Below are 19059 nucleotides of genomic sequence, written 5' to 3'. Positions count from 1 at the left end.
CTAGATGTTTATTAGGGTTCAAATGTCGGGGATAAAGAAGCAATGAGATACACTCTTTTCCAAGATGGTAAAGACAAATCGCTACTGCTATTTAAGAACATGCTAAGACTAGGAGAAGTGACTGCTCATCTGTGTATAGAAGTTTAAGAATCCCATCCCCTCTTCCTGTTATCTTTACTTTTATGATAAATTGTTTGGTTTAAGAAGACACACAAACTTTTACTTAGAACTAGCCTTTTAATGCCCATTTAGTGAACCGACATAGAATAAAAACTTATTTACATGTATTTCAAACACACACAAAATATTTTAATTTAAACACAATTAAAATCTGTCAAAAGGTTAAAATATCAAAAAATACCAAATTAAATAAGGACCTTCTCTAGACTAAGAGCTTTGAGTCATTTGATTTGTTTACATTTGGCATAAAATACACCAGAAAAGTAAAAAACCCGCAAAACTATATGTGAGCCTGTTGTATATTTTTAGGGTTTATGAACCCAGAGAATATACCAGTAGACCAGTATGACATGCAATGTTATCAGCTCCATCATGATGGAGGTTTCGAATGATACTCAAAGAATTAAAACAGACAGATGGGGGGGATTTGGTTAGATACCCACTAGTCAGAAAAGACTTTTTCATGCTTTATCAGGCTTTGAAAATATGGCCTAAAAAGGTATGAAGTCTTCACTGCCACTGGAGATTTTAAGAATAAATTTAATGTAATTTTTTCAGGTATGAATTAAGTATGAAAAAATGAATAGGCATGTTTATTCTGCCTATTCCCCCCCCCTTTTGCAGAATCCTTTGAGAACCCTATTCTACTATTTAAATAATAAAATATTTCTATTCATAAAACATTCCAGCCTCTTATTACAGTTGATCTTTCAATGCTTATGTTACAGAATTATAGCAGAAGAAAAACAATTTACGCTTTCCTTTCTATCAGTCATATACAGAGGAGGAAAATGCATTAATTCAGATATTACGGGCAGCACAAAGGGTTTCTGTGGGTAGCTCAGTAGCAAAAGGAAGATGTGGACCCACAACACTGGAGCAGGCTGCCTGGTTGAGGCAGGGAGCTGGTCCTGCTTCCAGCACGGACATGAACCAGGTAAGCTTGGAGATCCTGTCCAACTTGTGCAATTCTGCCAGTTTGCACTGGAGATCAGGGTGGCATTTTCAGGATACCTACAGATCCGGATGTACTTTTTTGGAGTGTGCTAAGGAGCATATTGTCACAGCTGCCTGGGTGAGCATGGTTCTTCTTGTGCCTAAAGGTGGTGCTGGACTGATGCAGAGACTGGAACTGTCTTACACAGCATGGCTCCAGGTCTGTATGTACGCTCAACAGTCCTCCCAGGTACTACATTTTGTGAGCAGATCTCTGGACCTGCCCTGCAAGATTGCTTGTTCTTGCTAGTACAGAAAGCAAGAAGCATCCTGTGCAAAATGAACTAGAATTTCTGTAGGAGAAAATTGCTTTGCCTTAAGAATTCTTGTATTCCAGCACTTTAATTCCTTTCAAAATCAGGCCCAAGATTACCATGCTTATTAAACTGTTGCCTGCTCATTTTGTTCAATATTGGTCACAAGACAATTTGATTCATGAGTTCCAGGATCAGCATCACCGCGGTATATAGCATTTTCAAAACTGGCTGTAAATGTTTGTCGATCACGTCTTTTCTTATAGAAGAAATAGACTATAAGGCCAGTTCCTGTCAGCAGAAGGAAGATCAGTATAACAACAATCCCACCTAAACTATTTGCTGATGAAACAGCAGCTTCATGTTTTGATGCTGTGAAAGACAAAACAGAATAATTACTACAAATGTCCAGAGACTGCTGTTGCATACAACAAACATCTTGCTAAGTAAACGGAGTGAACTGCAAAAGTTCACTTAACGACCATAACAACAGTTAAAACTGATGCATGTTCTGGATGGACAATGCAAAATTGGGCTCAATCTCTTCTATGTTCCTTTTAAAAGGAGCATTATATTGCACTACGGTATACCATTTGTAAAGAAAGAAAAAAAATATTGCAATAAGACATCCAGTTTGAGAGAAGACCTGTTCTTTTACACAGACTTAAAATAAAATCATCTGTGACAGTTAAGTGGGTATTTAAATGAAACTTTTCTGAAGGCAATTTTACTTGTAAATAATAGGTGCCTATGAACTTACTGAAATTTCAGTTTAATGGGCTTATAAGAAACCAACTTACCCTTATTGACCAGTGAATCATGGGTTGGCTCAACTTCAGTAACTTTAAAATTAAAATATAAATATATATTACACACAGTTTGCAAGCAACCATCCAAAGACTAAATACATACTGCATACATAATTTTTACTTTGTGTTCCTATCAAATTTTAAATAACTGCAGAATCATAGAATGGTTTGGGTTGGAAGGGACCTTAAAGATCACCTAGTTCCAACCCCCCTGTCAGGGCAGGGACACCTTCCACTACACCAGGTTGCTCAAAGCCCCATCCAGCCTGGCCTTGAATGCTTCCAGTGATGAGGCATCCATAACTACTTTGGGCAACCTTTTCCAGTGCCTCACCGCCCTCACGGTAAAGAATTTCTTCCTAGTACCTAACCTAAGTCTACCCTCTTTCAGTTTAAAACCATTACCCCTCATCCTATCACTACACTGTCTGATAAAAAGTCCCTCTCCATCTTTCCTATAGGCACTGTAAGTACTGGAAAGCTGCAATAAGCCGCAGAACATTTTCTTCTCTAGGCTAAACAACTCCAACTCTCCCAACCTGTCCTCCTAGGAGAGGTGTCACAGCCTGCTGAGCATCTTTGTAGCCCTCCAGTGGGCCCACTTGAGTAGGTCCATGTCTTATGCTGGGGGCCCTGGAGCTGAACACAGTACATGGACACGAAAAATACATGAAAACATTATCCCTGACCATTCAAGCTGAATCCATCAAACATTCTTGTTAAAAATATTTGGAGAAAAAACAAAACAAAAGACCAAAACAAAACTGTTTTCTCACTATTAATTGACTTGAACACTTTTTTTGGTAGTGGAGACAGATGTTCAAAGTTTTTACTCTTCCACAGTGTAAGGCTTGACACTGAAAAACTGGATTTTTTTTTACACTTTCAAAAATGAAAAGCACATTTGTACTTGGCATTTAAGCTGTTGCTGTTAGGCAACTTCCTTTTCCTCTCTCCATGGCTTAGGGAGTATGATTCAGTTAATTGCTTGCAGGACTGGCTGGCTGGGCCCTACAAAGTTCACGGATGACTCCATTGCCAACCTGCCAACATGTGGAGATCCACAAGCAGGAGACTCAGCTGGTTCCACATTGCAGCGGGTCTGTTTGCCAATGGCAAACCTGGCCTATTTCATATTGCTTCCCAGTTGATGTGGGCAAACACAGACTGAATCCATACATACATGGTGACTCGCTCTAGCTGCATGTGTGCAGATTTACATCCTTCATGCTTTATGCAACACTGCTGTGCATGCAAGGGGGACTCACCTCAGCCTGTAACACAGTCAGATTTTGCATGAGTTGACATCCAAAAAGTCATAAGGCCACAAGCAACCATTAAAAATGAAATGCACTATGCTGTCTGGTTGTCTTGGCATGTCTCCCCAGGTCTGTGTCAGCAGACACATAAGTTGGGCCCTGCAGCTCACTCTCACTTGCCGCTTTCTTCTTGGTCATCCAGCAGATCCCAGCACACTTCACTGGTACAGACCCCACTGGCAGCACCTCCTTCCTTTCTGCAGGAGTTCAGTGACTTTGTCCTCCTGCCCCTCAGCTTAGCTATCAAGAGAGTGCCTTCTCACCATTAGTCACCTATTCATCATCTACTGCCCCTTGCAATCTGACCGTTAATGACTATGGATTTTCTTTGCACTCTCAACAGGTTATGTGTTCTCCCCTGCCTTGGGGTATGAAAGATGCCAAGACATCAACGCTTTTAAATGAAAGGAGGAAACAGCAGCTCAGGTTCTTCTCCAGCATTATTTCTCATTGCCTTGAACAGAAATTACTCTTGGCTTTGATGCACATGCATCAGCGTTGGTGCATAAAGCATACCTAGTGCATAAGCAGTATGGCTTCATGTATATTAACCACTACTGCTAAAATAACCCAGTGCACAGAAATTCAAAACTTACTTTTGGGGATTTTGCAAATAAAATTCTGGTCAACGGAGCAGTAATAGTTCCTCCAGGTTCCACTTGAGACATCCATGTCAACACAGTGTTCGTCAAAAATTACTGTAGGCTCTCCTTTCTCCCAGTTGACAAATTCTACTGCGCTTCTGTCTGTCCATAGCCATTCCCCTAAAATCAAAAGTATTACCTAGTGAGGGACTGAAGTGGGGGATCATTTCTAGTCTATCAGGCACAACAACATCAGACATGGAGTATATTCGTTGATTAAAATAACATCAAGGAGGACTTATTTCTCACTGGTTTAACAGCCAGAGATACTCAGACAGGAGTGTTCCAAATGTAAATACTCACAGACAAAGTGAACTCCATCAGCCTTCAGGGCCATGGCTGCCAGTGATGTAGGAAAGACATGCCCAGGCTGCCCAAGCATGTTTAGCTGAAGCCTGTGCCCAGGACTGGAGCCTTAAGAAAAGCAGAGCACCTGTGCAAGCCACGCTCTGCAGTTCAAGGATCCACGTTGCTTGGGAGGTTTTCTTTATGTGTGTATCCAAAATCGGTGAATAGCTGCTTTATTAGAGCCGTACTAATCAATTATCTTTGCAGACTGAATCAGCTCTCTTTCTGTAATAATAACTCTCTGCTCATCTCCTGCTGAGGCGCATCAAGTAGGAATAATTGCATTCTCTGCTCCCTCAGCATGTGCTTTCATGGCAGCATATCCTGATATAACTCACAACTGCCTCAGTGCCACCTCCTCTGTCCCCCTGACTGCAGCTGCACTTTCTTCTTGCCTCTGCTTGCACTGCATCTAGCTGTGTGGCAGCATGGTGGGCCAGGTCAGGAATAAATCTCTGCTTTTGTACTGTTAGCTTTCAGCTAGATCAGATGAACCTAGCCCACCATGGGACAAGGTACCTGCCATTGATGGTGGGGAGAGACAGGGACCTGGGCAGCCGTACCCAAGGCCACTTGCTGCAGCCCAGCCCAGACTCATTCTGGAGATGTACCCTCAAAGTCTGCCATGAGAAACAGGCTTCAGAATTACAGTAATATAGAAAACAGGATCAAAAGTGCAATTAAGAAACAAAAAGCTGAAATATTGTTGGGTGAAATTAAAAAGTTCTAAAAAAAAAAATAATTTTGAAACCCCCCTGAAATTTAGATTAAGAAGTGTTGCTAGGCAGCTTATATGAGCTGCTATCTTCTGTGTTGTTTAGAAAAAAATTTCAATTTAAGGCTGCCTCAGCTTTTAATTACAAGACAACATTTTTCTTAAAAGACTAACATTGGTTAAATGTTGAGCAATTTGAATTAAAAAAAAAGCAAAAGGAAACATTTTAATCAACTAATGCAGTGCTAAGCTAGAACCATTTACAGACCAAAATATGCTCTAATTACAGTAAAGAAACAAAATGCGTAGACTTCTTGGTGGTTTACATTTTAAGTATTTTAGCAGAAAAGCTATTAAACATTTAACAGTTGATTTCTTTCTCATTTATTTAATATTTAGTATATTAACATTAGTATTTCATATGTTAGTGTTATTTAGTATTCTTTCTGTTTATTTATTATTTATTTTCATCTCAGTATGCATCGTGAAATAATTACCATCAATATTTTTGAACAATCCTATCCAAAACTTTCTGAAGTCACTTGCAAGTGGAGACAAATAAAGTAAGAGAAAGTTCATTTCAGCTGAATCTTCTATGGAAACCAGAGAAGAACCTAAAAATATCAATTAAATATTACATATAATATCAGCAACATTTTACATTAGAAATTAATTAGCTCAGTAAACAATCGTGGCATGTTTTGTGATCAGTTTTTTCATATAGTAGAAGAGCTTGATAACAAATTTAAATTAGCTGTTGCTTGTAATTGATATACATACACACACGCACATCTATGTATAACCTCTTAGTTCTGGATTAAAAAACCAAACACACAAACCACCTGTAAAATATCGTCATAAAAACCTCCAACACTTACCCATTTGAATACACGTCATGGAAGCATCAGGCCAGCTTTCCTCAGTATCAGTGTGAACATAGTAGCAATGACCACGGAAGGGAATCCAAGACCTACCACGCTTCGGTTCAGGACACTTTCCAGGAAGCTGTGGTGGTTCACTGGGAATTAACTCTATTAAGACACACAGGTTTTAGTAGGGTCTTAAAAACTAAGGGAAATGTACTCCCGCACCACCCCATCAGCTCTACCAATTTGACAGTGATTCCAGGAAAAGGTATATCCCATAGACTTAACTGATGATAAAAGATTGAACTAAACGTGGTAAATCAGTAATAAACCATACTGGTTGGAGCTGGTTCTCCAATCTGCTGAACAAGGCTTACGCCAGTCTAACTGCAATTGTTTTCAGCAAGGCAAGTTCTACTTAAAATTTGTGAAACAGAGTGAGTCAATATACATAAAGGATCTCGACAGCACCACCAACACAAGCCAGTGGCATGTTTCCAGCCAGTTTGTAGCAAGATTGGTCAGAGAAGCTGTTTGTACCTGCCCTTGTACATACATCCTAAGCTATGTAAAAGTGCAATTAGTAGCCTATCGCATCGCCTAACTCAAGCCAAAGTAGAGCTTAGATGAATATAAAATTTGCTGTGAAGTATCGTGCAGAGATCATAAAAGAACTATTGCATGTGTCATGAAATATTGCAGTTGTCTTTATCATTTGCATGTGTTGACTGGCCTTGTGGAATTAAATGTCTGAAAATCATTCAAGACAGACTGGATCTGGAAGTTCTTCCTTGATAAACGCAGTAGTTTATCACAAGGCATACACCATCTATCACAACAGTTCATATGCAGAAAAGATAAATTCAGATAAGCCGTTAATTGAAATTCCAGCATCCCAAATCACATTTTTCCCATTCACAACTTACCATCAGATTGTTTACAGAGAGATAAAAATGTTTCGTTGCAAGGTGCTGTCTTCCAAAACCCATCCAAATCTAAGTAGACACAAGCTGTGTTCTTATTTGGTTCTCCACTTGCCCAGTTATGATACCTGCTCCTCCTTCTATCTGACCATATGTAATGGCCACGGCTCTAAAAGCAAATGACAGTAAGGATTATGTCACATAACAGAATTAGATTGAAAGAACATTAAGACATTGAAAGAAGACTTGAAGGTATATAAAAATTATGAAAAATCATGGTTGTTCACACAAAATTGATTTGTCCTCTCTCATGAACACATAACAGGCTGGTCCAGACTTCCACTCCCCACAGCAGTTAGGGCATTGGTCCTACAGATGTTTATTTAGTATGCAACCTATGTTATTGAATTCACACCATCCATCTCAGGCACTGAACGGTCAAAGAGCCTTGTGGTGACAAATACGAATATGTAGATGAAGATTGTAACTAGAGGAGTCCACATATACACACAGATCAAATACAGATCCTCTAACCCAGGGTTCTCTCTCTATATAGAAAGCAAATAGAAGAAGCAGAAGTTCCACTGGAGAGAGGAATACTGATGACGTTTTTCATGAGGCATGCACTGCAGACCTCAGCTACCCCTGCTAACAGGGCTTGTGGTGGTAAGTTTTTAGCTCTTGCAAGGACCAGCTACTAGAGACAAGCTAAGCATGCATTTTTTCAGCGGATTTCACCACTATTTGCAGAGCGTGAGCAACGTTAGTCACATCTGTGGCTTCTGTCACCCCATACTGTGCAGCCTAGCCCCTTCTTCCTGCAATCTTTGGAGACAGGCTCCCATCCATTTTTTTTGTGCCAGTTCCTTTCCTGTCCTTTTTTCCTTTGAAGTCCTTGGCCATGTTTCATTCCGGATTCCTGTCTCACCCTGGTTTCCCAATGCCTGCTCTCACTGAAGTGCCTCTCCCGTTCCTCTCACCTCAGTACCTATGCCTGCTCAGTCCTGTGTCTCACCGAGCTCCGGCTCTGCCTCCGTCCTCTTGATTCCCTCAGAACTCTGCTTCCACAAACACCCCGTTACATCATCTTTCTTCATGTTCTTTTGACATGCCTCTAATAGGTGTTTCCCCTTCTAGTCCTTTCCACTTTTTGTTGACTGAGTTTGTTGGCAGTTTTCCCCAAGGCCCTGGCTTCAGCTCCAAAAGCAGCCGAAGGCGTCCCAGTTGCCAGAGGTCTGCTCCCGGCCCTGCGCCGCACTCTGCCGTTTCCCCTATTGCCTGGCACAAGCACTTGTAGCGCTGGGCTGTGAATTAACACAAAACGTGCAATAACCTCAAGAAGAAATAACTGGTTTTAACCCCAGTTTTTCCCATGGTGTCTCTACAATGTGCCTTAAGAAATGGCAGTGCTCCCCGACACCAGTGTGTGGTAGACCGTGGCGCAGGAAGTGGAAACTCCATAGCCACTTGTACTGCTGAAACCGCTGCCGACGGCGCTCCATCCTTGGTGCCCTTTGAAATGCAGGCTGGGGCAGATCTCACTCACATTGTGGCCAAACAGTTTGATGTGTAAAACCCCTGAAGCGGAGGGAACTCGGGTACCTCAGCAAGGTTTTGATGCCTGCCACACATTCAAGGGTCTCACCAGGAGCACTCACATGGGAGCAGGCAGCACCCACAGTAGTGGATCCTGTCAACCTCTGAGCAAGATCTGTGCTGATCTAGGGTAGCAGTAGGATTGTCACAAGCATTTGATGGACTCACCATGTCACTGTTTAGACCAATCCATGCAGGCTCCCCGTGCTTTAATATTTGCAACCACAGGTAAGATTCAGCATAAGGATCCAAAACGCTGGCAAGTTCTGCGAACTGCTCTCTGCAGTTTGTCTGTGCCACTTCCCAGGTCATTTTGCGGTTGATGACTGCATAGCTGTCATTACCGTAACTGTTAAAGCCAAATATCGGAACCATGGGTTCGGAGTTCTGCAGTTTGGGGTCTGTAAAGAGCAAACAAACAAAAGGGAAAATCAAACACTTTATATTGGCTAGACATGTAACACTGAGAGAAGATCTAGTGTACTGGAGTAGTCAAGCAATTAAGAGAGGCTGGAATAACAAAGATGTGTCGCAACTATAACTGCAGCGATGAAAGCCATGTTTTCGTATTCTTTGACAAAATTTTCAATTCTTGTCAGAATAACCTTTTAGCATAATTAGCTGTATCACCTCCAGGAACATGCCTTGTAAGCTCTAGACCTTCCCAAAGCATACTGTAATGATGTAGGGCATTGAAGGGAACAATTCCTCCGCTTTTTCCATTATATATTAGCATTTGTTGTGTTTCTGACAAGGAACAGGGTGCAGTAAGAACACCATGAGCAAGCAGAGGGATACAATGGCTGCTGATGTAAGATTGTAGCCCGAGTAAGACTGAGTAAGTGAGACTGAGAAAGACTGTAAAGGAAATCAGGCAGGGCAGTTTTTCAAAATAAAGTTGCAGTGCTTTTCAGTATGACAGTATTATTTCATTTTGAAGAATTTAGCTATGCAAAGAAAGACAAAGTACTGTCCTCTCTGTCCCACCTGATCACCAACAATAGTGAAATACATGATGATCGATGATTTATTCATTTTTTTTTAATTTACTGGTCTAGTTCTCAAAATAGGAAAGCTTAAGTGTTTTTCTCCAAAAAATAAAATGTGTGCTCGTTTTGTTGAAATGGTCAGTAGCACATGTGATACTGTCAGATTAATTTCAGTTAACATAGGGTTAATGTGGGAAAATCACTTTTAAGACCAGTTTGACATAACCACAATTAATCTGCTGTACTAGGAAGTGGTGAAAGAAAACTCACCAGAATTTTTCTGGCATATGTAGCTTTTGCTTGTTTTACATTCTTCATCTTTCCATTTCCCTGCCTGTTCAATAGGGTTCTTCATCATAAAGACACAGTCGTCCTATAGGGTAAATGAGATTGACAAGAAAAAGATATGGATAGATAGGAAACATTCCTACTCCTCCTGGGTATACAGACTAGCTTATCACACACAAGCACACACAGATGGATAATACAAAGGTCATACACGTAAACACACACAAGCAGTGGTCAGGAGCCATGATATGACAGTAAGCATTTACAACTCAGCCTTAGGAAGGTTTGCACTTGGATGATGGGGGGAGTTGCAAAGCACAGCACAGAGGCAGGAAGAAGTGTTTTGGACTACCGGTATGTATATAATCCCTGTGCACTCACTTATATGCATGTGTGTGTGCCAGTAGACGTGCGCCTGCTAGCTCTGGCCCACAGGACATTTCAGCTCCGTTGCTGTTTTCCTGGAGGCTATGAGGAAGCTCCCCTCAGCACTGGTGCTCGTCTGCATTGCTGCAATCCTCCTCCTGCCCCAGTGTGGTACTTGGAACCAAAGTTGTCACCGCAGTGCGGTAATGTAGAGGTAGGGATCAGACTCAGCCTTTTGTGGGGGACACCTCCCAAACCCTTTGCACTGCAGGTTGGGCTTTTTACCTTCCTCCTTCTCCTCCCACATCGTGAGCAGCTGCTGCTTGGCTTTCTGCAGCAGGAGGCAGTGGCTCTCCCCACTTCATATCAGCACAGTCTCATGCAACTTCCAACACCCTCCAGGGGCATTAGCCCAGGTCTTGGTTGCAAGTGAAGTTGTATCTGGAGGAATTTGTGTAGGAAAGTGGGCACAGCCTTCTACAGAAAGTGTATGCATTTGTGAGATGGGGAAGTCCTAGAGAGCCCAAACCCCAGCTCTAGGCAGCAGGGGTTAGACCTTGCAGAACTTTTTCCCATTTTAAATAAACTCAAACAATTCTGTTATGAAAAAAGAGAGAAACTTGGTAAAGCTAGCACAGCAGGACAGAAACAGTACTAATGTAGAATACTAGGAGCAGTATTCTACATTAGCCATTTTACAATTATTGAAAAACAGTCATGTTTGTCTTGCATTTAAACACAAAATGATATAGCAGTGCTGAAAGTTTCAAAGCATGCAGAAGAGATCTTTCAGAAGGAAGACTAGTGGGGGAGAAGATAAAAATGGGAAAGGAGTCTCCTTCCCAGTCTCCTTTTGAGGATTTTGTTCAATCCATTTATCTGAATAAGTTCAGTCTAAATAAATATAAATATATGCAGTCATCTGAGTATTTTCTCCAAGTCTAAATAACATTCACTGTATCCCAAAATTACGCAGTTACTGCTCTACTGTGGTTTACTTGAATCTCCTCATCAGTCATGGTAAAGTGAGGGAAATTGCTCAATTGTCTGAGTTTTGCATAACGCTTCCAAACCTGTGCTGGATTCATAAAGAACCATACAAAATCTCCCACATGATTACTCTGCTTTTAAAAAGCAATGACATTACTAAAAATCTTCATAATGAAACCTTACAGAAAATATGGTTGTAACTACATATTTTTTATCCATCTACCAAAGTTATAATGTTTAAGTGATAAACAGAAATTAATGTTTACCTTACTATAATAACTTCGGGAACCTTTTGCCCAATTTGTATAGAAAACTGGGCTTCCATCTGTCCATAAGTATGTGTGCTCCTGATTTATGTCGTTCAGTCCAATCCAAGCATCAGTTGCAGCATTTTTCAGGAGGGACATGAGGAAAGCTGAAGAATAAAGAAAAATTGTACAAGCAGGGAAATTGAATGCACCTTTCCCATACAGCACAGACTTTAGAGTGCCTGGAACTGGGATGATGAGTTTAGGGTTTCTCTTTATTAATAAGGTGATAATCTTATGATAAAAATAAAAAGAATAGTCATTTGATGTTAAAGTCAGAAAAAGTATTTACAAACTCAAAGATGTGCAATTTTTTAAAAAAATGGGAATATCTTTGTACACTTCAGTGTTTTTCATCATCTGAGCTAACAGGGGAAATGTTTTAATGGTGTTACAGAAATTAACATGAGTATGCTAAACCCTGGCACAGGAAATGAGTCTACAGGCTGTGCACTCCCTTTTCTTCTTTGGTAACTTCTTTGTTAGCCAGACTTAATAACCTCATTTCTAAGCAGGCATAACACAAATAAAACTACTTAATAACCAAGTATGTATGTACTGGGATCTCAGCTTTTTGGAAGGCCAGATTATGTTTCCCTCAGCTCCTGCCTAGACTGACTTCCCACTAAAAGAATGTCCTTCTGCTGTGGAAAAAAGTATGAACCACAAGCACTGGTAGAGTGAGCCAGGAGATGGTCCATGTGCAGCCCTCAGGACCTGAGGCATTACATTTCCTAAGCAAACATGAGGCCTCACAAAAACCCCTGTAACATGCTGAGCAGCAAGACCAGCAAGCTGAGCAGAGCAAGGGGAACGGGGAAACTGGGACTCCAGCATTACAGCCTTCTACTGCCTGAGGATGTGTCCTCCACTGACACCCACAACATTTGGCTCAGCAGCTGGTGATTTGCACAGTGATTTGTTTGGGACATTACTCTCTTTGCGTGCTATTTTTAGATGTACACCTAAAAAAAAATAAAATATGGACATTTTATTATTTGACAAGCCCCTAATACAAAATCTTAATATTTGAACAGTATTCATTCCTTTGTACATCCTATATTAACTCAAAGCTATGATTTTAAAAGTTAATCAAGACACTAAAACCAATGCAAGCATTTTTGCAAAAGTGCAATTTCACATTCAACAGAACTTTGTATTAATACAGCATAAATAACAGCATATATTGCAGAACCTATAACACCTGATTTAATCTGTTTATCAGGAATTACTTAATATCTCATCCAGTATCAAAACATTAGTACTTTATACCTTGGATTTCCTTTTTGGATATAGTAGCCAGGTTTCCTCCAAAATTAATACAATTGTTCCTCGCAGCGTGCCATGTCAATGTATCATTTTCATTAAACCCAAATACTTTGAAACACTGAAAAAAGAGAAGCGTGACAAATATGTAACAGAATGGTGTTTTAATTTCTGGTGAAAGCACCTCTGTTTGTAACAAACAAGATAAAACAAGATATTTTAAGCAAAAAGGCAGAGTAGCTGGTTTAACAGTCCTTTCTTGCTTGTCTTTAGGTCTTTAAGAAAGAGAAGATCTATACTAGAAGACTAGTATAAATCCCGGTATTTCAGCACACACTTAGGAGAAGGAAAATGTCAGCCTAATGATTTCAGTAAAAATTATGTTAAAGCTTCTGGGCACACTTCTGAGGTGTGGCTTTGTGGGAGGAATGCCTAATGAGACCTCAGAAAACAAACAAGGATAAGATACGTTTTTGAAGCTGACCATCTCAGTTTCTGTTGCCTTATTTGTCAAACCAGGTTTGGTTCTCACAGGATAATCACAGAAAGAGAATGACTGTGACATTACAAAGAAAACCATGATTTACCATTTCTTGTAATATGATCTGTGAGATTTAACCAAGTCGTCATTAGCTTTGTCATAACCAAGCAAATCAATGTGCTGATTAAAGCATGCAACTGGAAAGTTAATCAAGCAATTTGGGAAAAAAGTTGAGCAAAAGCGAGGTAGCTCCATCACCGTCAGAAGCAGTGTGTGAACACTTCAAGAGGAGTCAAGGAAGGAGCCTTTGGAAGCTCCTCTTGCAGGAGATGGGGAAGAAAGAGACATTTTATCTTGAGAGAGGACCACGAATGGGAACAAACTCTGAGTTCATGACTCTTTTTCCCAGGACTGAGAGAGTGAAGGAAAGAGGAGGCCGCAGCCAGGGGATCTCAAACAAAGGAGCTCTATCAAACTGAAATCATATTTTGGTTTAGTGTGGTGCGTTGACCTTAGTTGGGTACCAGGTGCCCACCAAGCCTCTCTATCACTCCCCTCCTCAACAGAACAGGGGGGAGAAAATAAGATGGAATAAAAAAAACCCTTGTGGGTCAAGATAGAGGCAGTTTAATGAAGCAATAGCAAAAGGCACATGCATGGAAGTGAAGGAAAACAGATGTTATTCTCTACTGCCCATCAGCAGGTAATGTTTGGCTACTTCCCGGAAAGCAGGGCTTCAGTACACATGGTAGTTGCTCCGGAAAACAAATCTCATGAATAATGACTTCCCCTCCCCGCCTTCTTCCTCCTTTCCTTTAGCTTTTATATCTGAGCAGACATCATAAGGCACAGAATATCCAACCAATCACTTTGGGCCAGCTGTCCTGGCTGTGTCCCTTCCCCAGATCTTGCCCACACCCAGCCTGATGGTGCTGGGGGTGAGGTGAAGGTTGGGGAGACAGCCTTGATGCTGTGCCAGCACTGCTCAGCAGCAGCCAAAGCACTGGTGTGTCACCACCACCTTTCTACCTACCAACATAAGCACAGCACTGTGAGGCTGCTGGGAGGCTCAGCCAGCCACGACACACGACACACGTAGCCAAAAGGAAGACAGACAGAGGTAGATAAAGAGATGTCATCAAGGCTTGTCATCATTTCTAGCTGCGTTCTCAACAGTGTACACTGTTCTCTTACAGCTTTTATAGCTTCATTGATGACAATCTATAGATTTAAAAAATATATATATACAGTCTCTTACCCTGAACTTTTGTCTTTTGAGAAGGCTAAGAGTAATCTTAACTAATAAAGTGTAGTGAAGGTTAAAATTGGATTATTTAAAAACCTTACCAGGTGTTTTAGTTATAGAAAAAAAACCTGATAAATTTGCTCAAGGGAAGGTGCTTTTGTGGCTTAAGAGCCAGTGCATAGTAAGCAAGGGACAAATGAATGTTATGACAACCTGGGACAGCCAAATAAGCCCAACACAGTAAATGGGAACATACAACAGCTCCACACAAGGGAAATTGCTCAGCCACTCTTGGCAACACAAAACACTAGCAAAATTATAAGAGGAAGCTTTCTTCTTGTATGTGTCTCATGACCTCCCTCGTAACTGCTGTAATCTCAATAGAGGTTATAATTTTTATTTCAGGAATTTTATATTTATAGCCTTTAAATATACACAATCAGAACATATTTTGTGAAAACTGAAAACCCTGCTGCAACTGAAAAACTGAACCAAACATGGGTTTTATTCTGCTCTTTTTGAAACACAATATACCAACATTTCATACTGCACCTTGTTATCAAAGAGGAGCCAGCCTTCTGAACAGCCACCCTTTGGTGGTGGTGAAGTGGGAGCTACAGCTGGACGAACAGTGTTGTTAAGCCTTTCACAGATGAATAACTCAACACTGCCACAGTTGAGATCGTTCCATGTACCTGAAAGCAAATTAGAATGAAAGAAAAATGAAATGCAACTGAGACTGGGATAAAAAGTGTCCTTTCCTGAAGCAGATCTATCCTAGGAAATAGAGCTAATTCCAATATTTGTATTTCTCTGCCCCAGAAATAGAGTAATTTTTATGTATGTTCCTTAGAAATACTCAGGTTTCCAGCAAAATTCAGAATATGAATATTTTTGCCTGAGAACAGAAATATTTCAATATTGCAAAATAATAGCATTGCCAAAAGGGAGTTTTAGGTTCAAATGCTTAGTTCACCTCTCTAAGACCTGTACGATCCCTAAGTTCACTCTCTCTATATAAGGTACTTGGTCCTCATTACCTGAGGTTCTTATAGTCTTCTGGGTATCTTTTCCCCCTATGGGAATCTGATGTAAGGATATAACACTAACATCATCATCCCCGTTTTATGGATCAGGAATGAATAAGAAAATGGCCTTCATTTCATTAGCTGTAGACAACTACAAGGTAATCCCACCTTATGTTCAATGGAGATACTGTCATTATAACTCAGGGAAATTAAGGACATTATTAAAGATCTCCAAAAACAGGACATAATATTTACTCCGCAAAAGTGTTCGCTTCCTTCCATTGACCTCTAACAGAGCCTAGGAAGATTACCTCAGCTATAGATTTTGAGACTAGAGATGCTTAAAAGTAGAAGAGAGTAACTACTCCGAAGAATAAGTGCTTGGCTAACGTAGGCACAATTACTTCCAGCTCTCTCTATTACAGGATATCTGTATTTATTTTAACTAAAATAGTGTATAGCAGTGTTTAGTAATAATCAAAACCATGCCCAAGCCTTCAATTTTTAGGAACTGCAGAAATGATAACAGACAGCTGATGTCCCTGAGAGGTAGTCTTAAAATTGACAGAAGTTAGAGGAAAAAAAACACTGACTCTGTCTGCAGATAGTCTGATGCTTAACTGATTTGTTCATGTTGAAATTTTCTGACAAAGCTAGGAACCGAACTGCAGATGTAATCCAATGTGTTAGCTACATAGAGTTGAATTTTTTTAAAAGTGCATAAATGAAAGAAGAGGATATGATTTATGCTCTTTCCTATGCTTTTTAAACACTCTGTCAGGCACCAGCCTGCTCAGCATTATAACTCACCCATCCTTGCACATGCAGCCCTCCCAAGCCTATGCCACACCATGCAGGCTGAATGTTGTTACAGCACACACCTGTTTGGGTATACATGACCACACAGTTCTCATCATTATTTGCAAAATTGGGTTCATTTGGAGCCCAGGCAACATAGTTCACTGGAGTTCCATCCATCCACCTGAAAGAAGTAATACAGGGCAATAATAATACTTCGTTGAATGAGTTAATATTTATTTGTAAAGGATGTATTAGAGCTTTGTATTTTAAGTTTCCTATAGCCTAGCTTACAAACACATGCTGTTCTCTGTTGAGAGAAAACCAAGACCATCCATTTGGAATTAGTAAAAAGTAACTTTGTATGTTTGGTCTGGACCAGATCTGAACTAACCGTCTCAACTGGTGGTCCCAGACTTTCTTGGTGTCTAAGCACTGACAGCCTGCAGGGAACACGCCAGCATAGCACTGGATGGACCTGGCTTTCTCTGAAGTACAGGAACAGAAACCTGAGCCTAATTTAGTAATTTCCTGCGTCCAAAACCAGTAATATGAGATCTTGCAGGGTAAGACAGAGCCCTGAACCACATACTGGGGACCAATTGGAACCATTTTGTTAAACAAAGGAAATCTTTAATATTATACAGCTATTGCTTTCAGGTGTACAACAATCATTTCCTAGTTTGGTGATTCACAAATTTTTTAAATTTTTTTTTTTTAAAAGAGTAGTCAAGAAAAAAGTGGAAAAGACTCAATGTGATGGAAGGAGGAAAGTCAAGTGGGGAATCTGCCGAGACTGAGAGACTTCAGACAACATCAGCTCCAGGGTAATTTAGTGGGTTTCCAGGTAGGCATCAACAGGATGCCTTGGTGCTTCTACTTGCAAATCTCCTGAGCCAAATAGGAAAAACCAGTACATAATAAACTGGGAGAAATAATATAAAGAATATAGTGGCACTGTCATCCAGCAGGGAGGAGGATGAACCTAGTGAGGGAGCAAGGGAGAACTGGACAAACAACATGTCTTCTGAGCAGTGGATGTGATGCAGAAAGCAGTAGCTCCAGGAGATGACACTATCCAGTTTTGTGGCTTGTGGCCAAGACAGGCATCCTAAGGCAACAGCAAAAAGACTGAAACGAAGAAGCTGAGACTCATCTGACTGAGCTTCAAATCCCAGAAGTCACTAGAAAAAGAGGCGGCGGGGGGCGGCAAAGTGCCACAGGAGAAATGTGTCTGTAACTCATCTAAGGCTCCAGGGGTAGTTTAGGACATTCCCAGGGCACTTTGTTTCCAAAGACATTTGGAGAAGTGTGATGACTCCGTGTAACCTGAAGCTGTCCTGCCCTAGGCTCTGACAGCACAACCATCTGGGAATTACCTGTCAGACAAGGGCTCTCCACTATTGATACTTCACCTCTAAAAACCACCCTGATGCCTCTCACTTCAGGTTTTGAGGGTTCTTTTTCTTTGATCATTTGTATATTCAGTAATGTCTGCAAGTACCATCTGGAACATCCTAGAGACCTCCAACCAATTTTATCTGTCATCTAACAAGGGGATGACACCACACCAACTGTGAGTGAGTATCTCAGCTGCACAATACAAAAGCAGAGTATAGAACCAAAAGAAGGGGAAAGAGAGAGTGAAATTATTAAGAGATAAATGCTCCCCTGAGGAGCAGAATCGTATTTTAAAACTGGATGTCAAGACATGGCTGTAGACAGGTTGTATCAGTCATTGAACTTCAACAGTCTCTTACAGACATGCCAAATACTCACATCTGACAAACTTGTTTTGTTTTGACTTACCGGAATGTCTTGTCAAGGCTCACGCTTAAGCCAATATAGAAGTTATTTCCCCAGTCTTTATAGAAAGTCTAAAACACAGAAAATAAGGATTTTAATGAGCTGTAAGAAAACAGATTTCAAATAAAATAAGCAAGCTCTCAAAAAAACACTTTAGTTTCAGTTGTAAAATTGCAAATTATGCAATGTCCGGGGATTTGCTGGGATTATGTGCCTGAACTGCAAAATGCAATTTTTTTTCTCCTATTTCTAGTCTTTAAATTTAAAAAACAACCAAAAAAAAGGCAGAATGGCATGAAGAAGAAATGGAGCAGAAATCTGTTAAGAAGATAAGAACAACCTCTTAAGCAGATTATAAGATAAAGCAATATTTTTTAAGAATTTTAGGAAAACATCGTGATAATTTGCTGAAAGACTACAAGTAAATGGTGGGGTTTAGTACTTAGTCATGTGGAGGAAAGGCTGGAATCATATTTGGGTTTAATAGTAAGGAATTATTTCCAAAAGAGTATATCATCATCAAGTTATTCTTTTCCTATTAGAAAATATTCTGACTTAAACATTTTACTGAAAATCTGACATCTGTTTTGGCAAAAAAAGGGAAAAGCTTTTCTTGAATTCTGTGAAGAGAATGAGTTGGAAAAGAAAATATACACAGTAACTGTAGCTTTCAGATAAACACAGCAAGGTTTTTGAAATTTGCATCCTGAGAGTGTTCTTGAAAAGAAGCTGAGGATTTCTCTACATGTAGCAATTTATCAAAATAATGATTATGGTAAAGCTCCTAAGTAGATAAGCCCATAAAAGGTTGTACTGATTTTTATTTTTTTTTTTATGTTGGGG

At 40.3% G+C, this 19059-nt stretch overlaps 1 protein-coding gene across 1 annotated transcript in view; it reads right to left on the bottom strand.

Moving 5' to 3' along the window:
• Window positions 1-217: 217 nt before the first annotated feature.
• The window catches only part of LOC130147529 (macrophage mannose receptor 1-like), a 33554-nt gene continuing 14712 nt past the window's right edge, over window positions 218-19059 (bottom strand). The window contains exons 18-30 of the mRNA XM_056334803.1: window positions 18220-18287; window positions 16494-16594; window positions 15137-15279; window positions 12864-12978; window positions 11550-11698; window positions 9910-10012; window positions 8819-9051; window positions 7058-7223; window positions 6144-6296; window positions 5763-5879; window positions 4155-4322; window positions 2231-2272; window positions 218-1802 (exon numbers count right to left, since the gene is read on the bottom strand). Coding sequence (XP_056190778.1) covers window positions 1558-1802; window positions 2231-2272; window positions 4155-4322; window positions 5763-5879; window positions 6144-6296; window positions 7058-7223; window positions 8819-9051; window positions 9910-10012; window positions 11550-11698; window positions 12864-12978; window positions 15137-15279; window positions 16494-16594; window positions 18220-18287 — 1803 coding nt within the window. The 3' untranslated portion in view covers window positions 218-1557. The remainder of the gene's footprint in view (window positions 1803-2230; window positions 2273-4154; window positions 4323-5762; window positions 5880-6143; window positions 6297-7057; window positions 7224-8818; window positions 9052-9909; window positions 10013-11549; window positions 11699-12863; window positions 12979-15136; window positions 15280-16493; window positions 16595-18219; window positions 18288-19059) is intronic.

This window comes from Falco biarmicus, chromosome 4 (genome assembly GCF_023638135.1).
Source record: "Falco biarmicus isolate bFalBia1 chromosome 4, bFalBia1.pri, whole genome shotgun sequence".
Classification (NCBI taxonomy): domain Eukaryota; kingdom Metazoa; phylum Chordata; class Aves; order Falconiformes; family Falconidae; genus Falco; species Falco biarmicus.
Note: the sequence above shows the minus strand (reverse complement) of the source record. Positions and strands in the feature narration are given on the sequence as shown.